Source organism: Scomber japonicus, chromosome 18, assembly GCF_027409825.1.
Source record: "Scomber japonicus isolate fScoJap1 chromosome 18, fScoJap1.pri, whole genome shotgun sequence".
Classification (NCBI taxonomy): Eukaryota; Metazoa; Chordata; class Actinopteri; order Scombriformes; family Scombridae; genus Scomber; species Scomber japonicus.
Window position 1 is genome coordinate 24,923,017 of NC_070595.1, and position 12,928 is coordinate 24,935,944.

The 12,928-nt window shown below is 37.9% G+C and overlaps 1 protein-coding gene across 1 annotated transcript; it reads right to left on the minus strand.

The window, feature by feature from the left end:
• Window positions 1-4,962: 4,962 nt before the first annotated feature.
• Window positions 4,963-8,199, minus strand: LOC128378945 (alpha-2,8-sialyltransferase 8F-like). Its single transcript, XM_053338531.1, has 5 exons — window positions 8,129-8,199; window positions 7,573-7,717; window positions 5,728-5,840; window positions 5,513-5,605; window positions 4,963-5,422 (listed from the first exon to the last, which is right to left on the minus strand). Exons 1-5 carry the CDS (start codon window positions 8,197-8,199, stop codon window positions 4,963-4,965), a joined length of 882 nt encoding a protein of 293 aa, XP_053194506.1.
• Window positions 8,200-12,928: the final 4,729 nt, after the last annotated feature.

Here is a 12,928-nt window from a genome sequence, read left to right on the forward strand (position 1 = left end):
GGACTGCTTTCCTTTTTTTTCTTTTTGTTTTGTTTTTTGCACCTCAAGCTATTAAAAATGCTCACAAAGCTTCACCACATAAGAAGAAAGTGATGCTAATAATGTGATTATAATATTTAATACCGAGCAGCCTTACACGTGGAGAGATTGATAGATTTAAATATGACCTGTTCTGTTTTTGTGGTTTAAAGGAACAGGCTGAAATGATGAGGAATGTGGTTGTTTGCTGTCAAATAGCTACACAGTGAGACGAGGAGATGTCAGATTCATCTGTGTGGGGGAAACTGTTAGTCTAGTGCTATCAACAGAGAAAAACATACAATCCAAGAACTCCAAATGCTGTCTTTGTGTTAAAATGGTAAATGGACTGTACTTACATAGTGGCTTTCTAGTCTTTGCGACCACTCAAGGCGCTTTACATTACATGTCATTCATCCATTCACACACATTCATACACTGATGGCAGGAGCTACCACACAGGGTGCTCATCAGGGGGAATTTAACCATTCATTCACATTCATACACCGTTGACGGGAGCAATTTAAGTGTCTTGCCCAAGGACACATTGACATGTGGACTGGAGGAGCCGGGAATCGAACCGCCAATCTTCCAACTCTTCCGACCACTCTATCTCCTGAGCCACATCCGTGTTAACTTAAAGCTTTTATTAGAACAAACTATGATCTGTCAGTGTGTAATTTGTTCATCTTGGCTCATAGTGATGAACCTACAGAGAATTATCAGCAGCTCCTCTTGGCTTTACTGAGCTCATAGTTTAGTCCACCTGCAACTTTACTGTTTTGGTTCAATCTCAGAGCTCTCATAGTGTCGTTTTTGGCTCCAGAAGGCTCATGTTGTATAATGAAACACTTTAAAAAGCCTCTGAACACTAACTGCTCAGCAGCAAAATGTCTGGTGAACACCGCGGAGCATTTAGCAGCTAAAGAGCCACATATTTCCCTCAGGAGTTGGTAGAGTGCAAAAACAGAGCTAGACGAGAGAGAATATTAGACTTCACCAGGTGGACCGAAAACAAAACTCCCAATGAATGATAACATCGCTCTGTAACTGCTGGATGTGGAAATAAGCTACTTTTTCCTCAACAAATCAACTTAAACATTGATCATATCTCAGTGTTGTGTTCTCAAATTGTTCCTGCTGCCCCCAAGTGGCCAAAAAAAATCACTTAATGCAGGTTTAAAGTGGCTACAATCTCTATTTTTTTATTAACTATGGATTATGTGTCTACTTTTATGTGAATGAGGACTCAGAGTAACAAACACAGAGAGAACTATCACTTGATTTTGCAGTTTACTTTAGCTCCACAGAGCTTTATAGCCTCTTTCAGCTCATTGATTTGGTTTTTCCAGCCTGCAATTTTACTCTTTTAGTTCTCTCTCACTGCTCTCATAGTGTTTATTTTTGGCCACAACTGGCAGCTGTTTTCAGTGGAAACCCTTCAAAATAAAATCCACTACACCTGCTCAGCACCAAACAAGCAACCAGATAAAGTTATCAAACTATCTGGTGAACATATTGGAGCATTTAGCAGCTAAGATATTTTCTCAGGATTTAGTGCAAACCAAAAACAGCTAAGAAAAAGAATAATAAGACTAAATATATCGGTTTAAAAGCTGATAGTATGTCAGTGTTATGTTTACAGCGTATGTCTTCTGTTCCTAAGTTGCCAAATATCAGTTATTGTAGATTTAACACTTAGAAAATAGGCTTTTTTATTTTCACAGACCCACTGACTGCACACAACATCCAAAACATCCTGTCTTAAATCTCCTTTGAAGCAAACTTTAGGTGACTTTTGAATGTATTGACAACAAGATTAGCCGCTAAAAAAAAAGACGTATAACATATCTGTTGAAGATACTGACAGGGTTAGGTGTCAAAATCGTATACTGGCACACAGATCTACTTCGAATCAGTATAAGTATATTAAGAGTATGTATTCATGTTAGATTACAAACTGTGTAAACAGATAAAGGTTGAAACATAACCTCCTTTTTCATTTGGTGAGAGAACCGTGGTATAATCACAATAATGCACTCTGAGGCATACCAATATGGAGAATAATGGCATCCACATCATCTTATCTATATATTCTCATACTAAGACATCTTGGCATTATCACACGTTTAAATAAGACACTTTGGAGATCTTGGAGGGTGTATTTTTTCAATTTTTGATAAAGCAATGTCAGGATTTCCCCCCCTTCTTCTACTCTTCTAGTGTGTGCGGAGCTTGGACCTATTTCCACAGAACATGTTAAATGGGAGTTTCATGGGACTGAGATAATCTTAGCCACAAACAAGGCCCAGGTCTGAACATGCCCCAGATATAACATTATCTCCGCACAACATTCTCAGACATGAAATTGATATCATCAATCTTTTTCTTCAGGTTCTCGGTTTGACGCAAAAAACACGCATATAGAATTTCAGACTGTTCCTTTAAAGATAAGTTCATGGGGAACAAGTAGCTTTCCTGTCTGTCCGTAATATCAAATCATCTGTTTCTATTTCTATATATGTATGTATGACGCCTATCACAGAGAGCATCTTCTTTACCAAAGTAATGACATAGCTTTCAGAAACTGCCTTACAACTGTCCTTAGCCTTATTCAGTATCTGTGTATGTGCTGTGTGTTTATGCTTTTCCCTCCAAAAAAAACAAACACAAAAAAAAAAAACCCTCTTGTGGCAATCTGCCTGTCTTTTGGAAATAAAAACTGAAACTGTTTCACAAAACTCGAGAAGTGTTATTGAATTTGGGATGGAAAGAATGAGTGAATGTGTGTGTGTGTGTGTGTGTGTGTGTTTGAAAGCAACAGAGTTAGAGTTATTCCATTTATGTGTGTCTGAGCTTGTGAATCACCCTGCCGTCATCCTCTACTGAAGTCCCTGAGTCCTGCCTGTGGATGTTATTGCATGTGCCGAGCTGTCAGCTGTCACACACACACACACACACTAACACAACAGTGACTTTTAAGCCTCGTGTCTGTGTCAAGGCGACTGTGTCCAGGTCAAACGCTGCTTTTTATCTGAGTCAGATGACATCAACACATGGTCATCATCAGTCAAGCAACGTCTGAGCAATGTGCAATGATGAATACTCCACACCTACACACACATAGTTTAGTCTCAAATACAAGCAGATAGGAAGATGTAAAGAATGTTTCTGTTCACAGGACTAGACGAGATAATGATACCACCATGGAAGGAATTTCCTGATGACACTTTTCTATGTTAATCTATCTGTACAATCTCAGAAGAGAACTGAACACAAGTGCTTTTATCTGTTTCATCAAGGATTGTGATTAATGAAATAAACAGTTCCAGAGATGTTTTTTTTTAATATATATATTTTTACTTAAATAAAAATAGCAGTTCCACAATGTTAAAATACTTCATGACAAGGATTTTAAAAGATTTAATAGAGATTTCTTGAGAACTTGAGAACAAACTACTGGTTTCAGAGGAACTACTATACTCCTTCCTGCTGGAATATTTAGCACCTAAGATATTTATCTCAGGGTTTAGTGGATACTAAAAATAGCTAAGAAGACAATGTTAATCCATATCTGCTGGATGTCTGGAAAATGTTTGTCAGTTTAAAAGCTGATAATATGTCAGTGTTGTGTCTGCTGCTCCAAGGTTTCCAAATGTCAGTTACCCAGGAAGGTTAACACTAAATAGGCATTTTCATTTTCACAGTCCCACTAGCTGAACACAACTTCTTAACCATCCTGTCCTAAATCTCCTTTGAAAGCAATACTTTGGTGACGTTTGGATGTATTGGTAACAAGATTGGTCGCTACAAAGACGTATAACATGCCTGATGTAGATACTGACAGGTTGGCAGGCGTCAAAATCTTATACTGGCACATAAATCTACTTCAAACCAACAAATAAATTAAACTGAAGGTAATTACAACAACAGTATGTTTTCTTCATGTTAGATTACAAACTACTGAAACATAGTCTCCTTTTTCACTTGGTGAGACAACAATGGCATAATCATAATAATAAACTAAATCATGCAAACTGGTACGTGACATAAATTAAACAATATACATTTATTAATTTAAACTCTCTATTCCCTTTTTCCCCCCAAAAATAAACCCACATTTATAAAGTCACATTATTTCAAAATTAACTCGCCAGGAGTTTTAAAGTTTGGTCACTTACAACTTCTAAAAATAGAAAGCTGTACGTATGTGAGAGGATGTGAGGGAAAGGTGACATTCCCAGTTGCGCAATACACCTCCCACGTTTGCATTCCACCTTTGTGAGACAGAACCTCCTGAATGTATTTAATAATAGTATTTCTGTCTCTGTCTCTGTTTGGTATTTGGCTGCCCACAGAGTATACGCTTGATGGTTTCCAATCAAGGTTTGTGTGACAAAACCCATTATCTAAGGAGTGCCGAGGAGAAACTGTCACTCCCAACATGACTGCATATTTTGTGCTGGTGCTTTTCATAAGATGTTTCGTAAGTGTTTCATTCAGACAATCTTCATGTAAAGGAGGCATCTGAATTCTTTAAATTACATTCAGTGTCATCTAAAACTTCCCATGGTCAATCAAATGTCTGTCATTAATTAAAAAAACAAAAAAACTTAACATCAGGCACTGTGATGGAGACCCCCTACCCACCCACCACACCAAGTCTTCATAGTTAAATCAAAATTACTCCCTCCAGACACCAGCTGGAACATTTGCAGCAATAAATACAGTTATAGATACAATATAGGACTGTGTCTTATCATTAGTGCATTATGATTTCTGTGCAAATGTCTTGGTTGCTGATAGGCTAGCTTAGCATTAACTGTAAGTTCAAACATCCACCATGCTTGGGTGAAAGACTTCATGATTGACTGGCTTCGCCCAGAGGCACCGTGCCCCTGAACTATCATCTGTCCCCAAGTCTGGGAACTACTTTTCACATGGTCAGCAATTTCCCAGATGAAGCTTGAGCACACCCTCACTGTGCAGCTTCAACAAGACGTTAAACTCAGCAGGCATGGCGTGCATTGGCGAAACCTTCATGTCATCGTAGTAGTGATTAGACAGGGGATACAGTTCATATGGGTGATTACTGAAGGGCCAGAACCCATACAGTTCCACATGGTCACATATTTCCAGTGCTAAGCTTGTCATGATAAAGCCAGTGCTGAGACGTCTTGGTTTTAAGCCCTCGCTTCTCCAGAATATGGACAGATTGCGAAGGTACCCAGGGTTGAAGAAGACGGGTTGAGCAGGGCTATCAGAGTCCTCAATAGTGTAGGCGGCACGCAGGGACACCTCTGTATTAAAGCTATAGGAAAAGGCAGGAAAGACAAGCAAAGCGTTTCCGTAGCTTTGCAGACTCTCCACAAATGGACGGCGACGATTCATTAGAGACTCATATCTGGGGGAAGAAAATAAAGCAGATGTGAAGTAACAAGAGGTGAGGAATATTACAAGAAGACAGTCAAATGAGACTCATCATTTTGCTTACTTCCTTAGGAGAATGCTTGGGTTTGCTGTCACAATATCAGTCTTGATGCCCACGTGTTCTTGATAGTCACTTTTCAAAGGCGGTAGATTGCACCTGAATAAAACCAACAAAGAATATACAGAAATGTTTGTATGGAATTTCAGCAGAGATGAGTTTAATTGTGTTGATTAACTGTCATCAGCATTTCAATTGACTACACTGGACGCCTGTCTCACCTCAGAACAAACTCAGCTGAATCGATGCTCTTTCCACACTTGCTGTCAGTCAAGATACCGCCGTTCCCAACTAGAGCGCATGTTCTCAATTTTTTACCCACAAAAGGATTCTCCTGGATTCAACAGACAATTAATTAATATTAGTAACACAGTCATTAAACAAAATAAAGACATAGTATACACTATTTAGGGCATACTGTTCATTGAAGACAAAAAGACATCTTGAGGAAGGGGCAGCTATACACTTATTTTATTGAAGTTTATTCAGCAAAGATTCAGGAGCAGGACAACACTACAACTGTGTCACCTAACTCTCTCCTCTCTTTCTACTTTCGTACCCTTCGTAGGGTCCTGAGGTGGTCTGTGCTGCCCGTTGCTACGTTGGACTTGGTGTAACCATGCTCATCAGTCATTTGTTCTTAATAAATCATTTAAACACATTTTGTTGATGGTGACGTCCTTGCTTGTAAAATTATTTTTATTGGTTTATTCTGACTGGCTTACACATGGCCTTTTTTTTAGTGCAAATTGGCTACACCGAAATTCAAGCACTCTGAGAGCATGTTCTGCGTCATTATGAGCAATGGACCCTAACAAAACTACACAAAACGTGACGTGCAAACGCTGTAGAAAACCGATCGTTTTGTGTGTGTATGTGTGTGTGTGTGTGTGTGTGTGTGCCATGTGCCAAATGCCCATGACGCCCATATCTAAATCTCGACAAGATCTCGTTCCATCCTCTTGTCTTTTGTATCACTTATCTTTTTTAAATAGGCCTTAACTTATGCTACTCTGAAAGTTTTGTGTGTAACATTACATCACACATTACAACATCACTTGCCCCTCCACTATGTGACCTTGTTCATTTTCCCGTTAAGTGCATTCAGAGACACAATTCCAGACATAAAAAAAGTTTCCATTGCTATTAAAAAGTTTGCTAAAAAGCTACTCAACTTTACCGACTCTAAATGTTGTCGGTTTTGCTTTGTGTACAATATGTGTACTGCGTTGTTTGTCCAATTGTTTCAGTGCCATTCATTGTGTGTATGTTTTAATTGTGAACTGCCAAGGAATTCCAGTAAAGTAAAAGTAAAGCTACAGGCTCATGCCAAGTCATCACTTGTCATTTTGGATTGCTTCTCACACTTAAAAATAACTTAATCAGTAATGCAAACTTAATTAGTAATTAATGAGCTCTTACTGTTTGTCAGAGTTGATCAGGAACAACTCAGTAATTCACTGATATTTATTTATTACCTAATAATTAATTATCAGAAACTGCCACCGCCCTTACTGAATTAATTCCTCTCTAGTTCCACAAACAGTTCATCTCTATTCTAACAACTGAACAACATATGTTCTTAAATGTGTGTTAAGCTGTACTTTGAAGTCACATTAACATAGATGACATAATTCAAAGTCTGTGTAAAGTAAAAATAAATATGTGTTCTGAGTTTGACATACCACAGAAAAGGGTGTTGTTAACCACTCTGCAAAATTTGAATGATTAAAAAAAATCGCCAAATATATGAAATGAGGCTTCAAAGTTATGTAAAACTTCTCTGCTACCAAACGCTGTGGGCGTTCCCGCCGAATCCGCTGAAACCCCGCCCCCTACCAAGCGTCACCTAGCAACCAAAGTCACCACCTCTACCCGAATCATGGTCTACTCTAGGGTCAGGTGCTAACTAAGCTGCTAGCTTGGCGGCTAACTAAGCTGCTAGCTTGGCGGCTAACTGTAGACTGTAGTAGTATTTGAATGTATTACCTCTACAGCAGCAGGGGCAGGTAACGCGGCGGTGATTTTCAGATAGAGGTCATATCCTTGAATGATGAGCAGCATACCTTTGTAAAGACGTGGAATATCTTCGGGGTAACCCTAAGGTTCTTCTTCCAGTCGGCGTCGTACACAAGCCTTGATCCAATCGGAGTGTTTTCCTGGGTGACGATGGCCGTGTCGAAGCCATTGCACTTCCTTCTCAGCTTAGATCTGGGGAACCACAAGGACTTCAATACAGCCTGTTGACACTGACTGACGGGTAAGTTTCATTTTCTTTATTCATAATTAGCTAAATAAGAAGTATGCAAATTGGCAGTTACTTAATTCTTTGAGGTTATGAATTTCAAAATGTGAACAATTTACTTCCATAAAATTCGTAACTGACCAAAAAGCAGTCTCAGTTCCTTGGTGAAGACTGTCTGTAACCATAAATCACATGGCCAATTGAATGGTTACTTGGATGACATCTGCCAGTCAGGTGCCTCTATTTTAATGCACATTTTTACTTTTACTTCTTACATCTAGTTGTTGTTTTTTTTTTTTTATTAAAAAAAGAAAAACATATCTCACATGTTTTTTTATTTAAAGCTTTGACAGGATGTTGGCTTTTTTTTTTTTTACCTCAGTTTTAGGCAATTTTCCTCTTGCTTTATCCAGGTGTGATTGTAACGCTGCTTTATTTTATCGATCATCTTCCTGTGAGAGACACACACACACACACACACACACACACACACACACATTCCAGAATATATGAATATACAAATACTTCACTGTTAAAGCCATAATCAGTGTATGTGCAGTGGAAGCTTCAAGTTTCCACATCACACTTGTTTGAGGTGCGTATTGTACAAGAACTGGCTTGCAAAACAGTTGTCATGTTGCAAATTGTGCTTGTAGTCACACCCCTTAAAATCTGATTTCTATGAGCACAGAGAAACTTGGATGTGAAAACAGCCTTCTAGTGTCAAAGTCCACATTTATTATTCTACACAGTGAAGCTCAAACATCCAACTGAAGGAACTTTTAAGGAGGAATCACGAGTGTTTGCTCTCACCTGCAGCCTTTACAGACATCACGTAGTTTGCCCGGATCCTTCTTGGGACAAGGCAATTTAAAAAATTCCACGTCACTGTGAAAACATAAATGATTAGGAGTGACATGTAGAAACCAGAAAATCAAGTCAGATCAAATCAAATCTGGGCACATATTGTATGGACTTGACTGTTGATGTCAATCAAGCAGAAACTCCAGTTTGCTCTCACGTTGTTGTTTAATTATTTTCATCGTTTTCATTTGATTTTAATTGACTCAAAATATACAAATAGAAAATATAGAATTAACAAAAAACAAGTGAATCCTTCCTTTAACCCTCCAGATCAAATGTGCATATTTGAACCAACCCTTTTTACCTGTCCCTCAAACAGTAGGGATCATAAATCCTGTAACATTATCCTTCTATTGTCTATAATTACTGTAATTACAACACAAATAACATGCACGGTGCAGCACTCATAGAACAGAAACACAATTAACTTCATACTGACTCACTCTTCTTTTTTTTTTTAAAGGGAAAAAAAAATTGAAAATAAATAATGATCTTATTCTGTGTCATTATTTTTCAGTCTAAAAGCTACCTTTTCTAAATTATCATTTAGCCATCATCATTATTGTAACACACATGATGAAATGTTATGTGAGCATACCTTTACCAATAGTTTGAGGGCAATTAAGCTACAACAATGGCTCTCACATGACGTCTAAACCGCCTGTAAACCGGTCAGTGCTGCAGTATGTGTTGCTTGAAAGGATTTATCCTCTTCTTCCTCATTTTTTAAGCCTCTGACATCAAAAGCTACACAACTTAAAAATCTGCCTGAAAAACCTGCTTTACCTGTAGCAGAGATGTGGCAAATCAAATGTAAGAAGGTATAAACCCCCCCCCCCCCCCCCCAAAAAAAAACCCCACACTCGTACCAATCATAAAATATCAATTTAAATATAAATACAATACAAATTTTTCTCATGTAGAAACTTGTATTAACACTTTATAATAAGGGCACAATTCCCACCTTAGTAGTGCATGACTCACTTTACTTCACATTACTTCAACACTTACTTTATAAGAAATGAATGAACGTTAATTGGCAAAGACATTAATATAATAATTGATAATTATGTGTTTATCTGTCTTTTATATTGATGCTTCTACTTTTTAGCGCTTTGAGATTTGCTTCAAAAGTGCGTCACAATTAAAATGTATAATTATCATTATTATTATTATTATTATTATTATTATTATTATTATTATTATCTATCAAAAAGAAACAAATTAACTTCAGTCAGTTCAATGACATTTAATGACATTTTCCACATTTCTCTGCCAGAAACTTTACCTTTAATATTGCGTAGTATTGTGAAATAAATCATGACACAAAAAAAAGCACAGTTACAGCAAAGGTGGTTAGAAAAGTGAACACTTACTCGAGCCAGTACCAGGTGACAGTGGTCAGCAAGCTCCCCAAACAGAGGATGATGAGGATCCAAGGGACATGTGAGCTCCCCTCCGTCATACCTCTCATTTTACTTTACTGTCTGCCTTATTATCTGTTTTCTATCACTTGTTCTCTCTTGTCTGTTACCTCACACACCTACACACACACACACACACACACTTGCGCTCTCTCTCTGTCTCTGAAGGGTGAAGAGGCTCTTTTCCCTTTGTACTTTCTTCGGTTTCCTTTTAACACACCCCACTCGTCTCAGTTTGGGTTTACTGTTTCTCTTCCTCCTTGAGTGAATAGGATATCCCTCCTCCACTTTCAGCCTATCAGATAATTCTTGTTCTTGATGAGGCAAATCCTCTATCTTCTGTACTTTATCTCCTATCTCATTATGGTTTTTGTCCACGTACTGTATGATGTGCAATCGGTGTTTTATTGCTCCACATCAGGGGCGGAGCTAGAGGATGGCTTTTGGGGCTGTGGCTCTGAATGGCTTCTCAAAATTCATCATTATTCTTATTCTTATTATTATTCATTATATCACTTAAGGGCATTATTGACTCTTCATGCTTCTATTATGTAGATGTTTTTATTTTTATTATACTGTATTTCGTTCTTGTCATGTACACGGCTGGACTGAAAAAGCACACCATCCTGTAATGATTTGGTTACATGAGGGAAACCCCACTGACATTGAGATGTTACCTTTATGTAAATGTATAAACAGAAACAGCAGTGACTATGCTTTAGTGTTTTACAGCCAGAGCATGCTGATCTTATATAATTAATGTCTATGTGTAAATTAATAGTGAACAAGATCTCTTGTAAATAAGAGGAAGTCATATGTTTATGTCAGGTTTAGACGATACTGGGTGATAAACGTGTTCTGGAGTTAAGCAATAACCAGATGAACATCAGCTTTTACTGTGCAAATATTGACTGTCTGTCAAAGGCAGCGAGGAATCTGGGTGTGACTGCTATCTTTTTGAGTCTTACAGTAATCATCTCTAAACTTATTTTTATCCAAGGCCCCTATCTCACGCCTTTATGTAAACAGGTAGTCTCATTGAAATCCGGTTCTCTTTTTTTTCAAAAGCCTTGAGACCCTGTGTACAAAAATGTCACACATGCAGATACTGTAGATAAGTAGACAATACATTATTCAGACATACCGTAAAAACCGTTGCATAAGTCTATTTTGTGGGGTGTCAAATGCTTTTCTTTTAAAGACTGGTTTATTTTAATGCACCAGTAGTTATTAATTTATAATAATTTTATACTATGAAATGAAAAAAAACACACATATTACAGCTGAAACAGAGTGTCATCATAGCCAGATCCAACCTGGTGCCTTTAACCCTCCTGTTGTCCTTGAGTCAAGGAAGGAAGGATGGAAGGGAGGGAGGAAGGAAGGAAGGAAGGAAAGAAAGAAAGAAAGAAAGAAAGAAACAGGGAAGGAAGGACGGAGGAAGGAAGGGAGGAAGGAAGGTAGGAGGGAGGGAGGGAGAAAGGAAAAGAGGAAGGAAGGACAGAAGGAAAGAGGGAAGGGGGAAGGAAGAAGGAGGGTGGAAAGAAGGAAGGAAGAAAGGGGGATGGAGGAAGGAAAGAAGGAAGGGAGGAAGGAAGGAAGGAAGGAAAGAAGGAAGGAAGGAAAGGGGATGGAGGAAGGAAAGAAAGAGAAAAGGAGGAAGGAAGGAAGGAAGGAGGAAGGAAAGAAGGAACAGTCCAAACACACAGGGTCAGTTTGACCCAGGAAGAGGGTTAAGCTGCATCTTATACACAACACAGCACAGCAATAGAAACATGTGTGAGTCTGATTATCGATACAGAAGTACAACCTTTTAAAAAAGTTTGAATGAAAACTGAGAATCCATTTGTACCAAGGTCTGTGCGTACAAGTTTAACAGATAATGTTAAAATATGCTGAGAGCTGACATCAAAGGTGTGTTTGAATGTGCTTATTGTGCCATGACAATTAGACAGTTTTTCAAGTAAGATAAATGTCATACTATGCTGCTCCCTTCTGTCTGTCAAAGCAAACCAATCCAGCTTTTCTTAAAGTAGGCAGTGGTGCGTAGTGAAAAAGAGAAATGCACTATCAACACAGAATCAAGAGGCTTTAGATTAGAGGCAGAGGCATTACCGCCAGAATCAAGCAAAGGCAAAATTGTACATTGCACCATTGTTTTCTGACTAGTGGGAGCGTGGGAGAAACAGAACCTAGAAGGGTTCGGATGTGTGCACTGGGCTGGTTGCTCTTAGGTGACCTACTGTAGAGGATAACATACATTTTATTTTGTCAGAATTTAATACTAATAATTAATACAATAAAGGCAAAAAAAAAAAAAGCCCAGCAAGCCCATAATTTATATACAAGTTGAATAAAAGAGGACCAAGAATGGACCATGGTGGTACACCTGTTCTAATATTAAGTGGACTTGATTTATAATAATAATAACTTTATTTATATAGCGTCTTTAAAAACAAAGTTTACAAAGTGCTTTGACAGACAAAGCCAAAGCAGTACAATACAAAGTAAGAGACACAATATAGAGAGCAGTAACAAGACTTGATAAGATGAAGGTAGAGGACAATGAAATACAGTAAGGACATGATGAAAATACAATATAAATATATATGAATAAAATAAATGAGATAAAGTAAAATACAATGAATATAAGATAATGACAATAAACAGGTCTATAAAAAGTGCAACACAGTATTGATGTTTGTCTGAGGCTTCAATGATATTGTTCAGTACATATATAGCAGTGCCATTACCTTAATCCTGACTGTTGTGGTTTTAATAAGTTATTACAAGCTAATAACTGTCTTAGTTGAGAATTTAGGATAGACTTCAAGTAGGTGTTTTGCTAAGTAGGACGATTTTGAGATTGGATGGTTGTTGTTTAGGTCA

Bases quoted from the DNA above. Each gene is read 5' to 3' on its own strand.
- LOC128378945 (XM_053338531.1), bottom strand. From the start codon at position 8,199: ATGATCGATAAAATAAAGCAGCGTTACAATCACACCTGGATAAAGCAA. The intron at 7,718-8,128 runs GTAAAAAAAAAA...GTGGTTCCCCAG, and splicing joins GAAAATTGCCTAAAACTGAG to ATCTAAGCTGAGAAGGAAGT. The intron at 5,423-5,512 runs GTAAGCAAAATG...TTCTTCCCCCAG, and splicing joins CCAAGCATTCTCCTAAGGAA to ATATGAGTCTCTAATGAATC.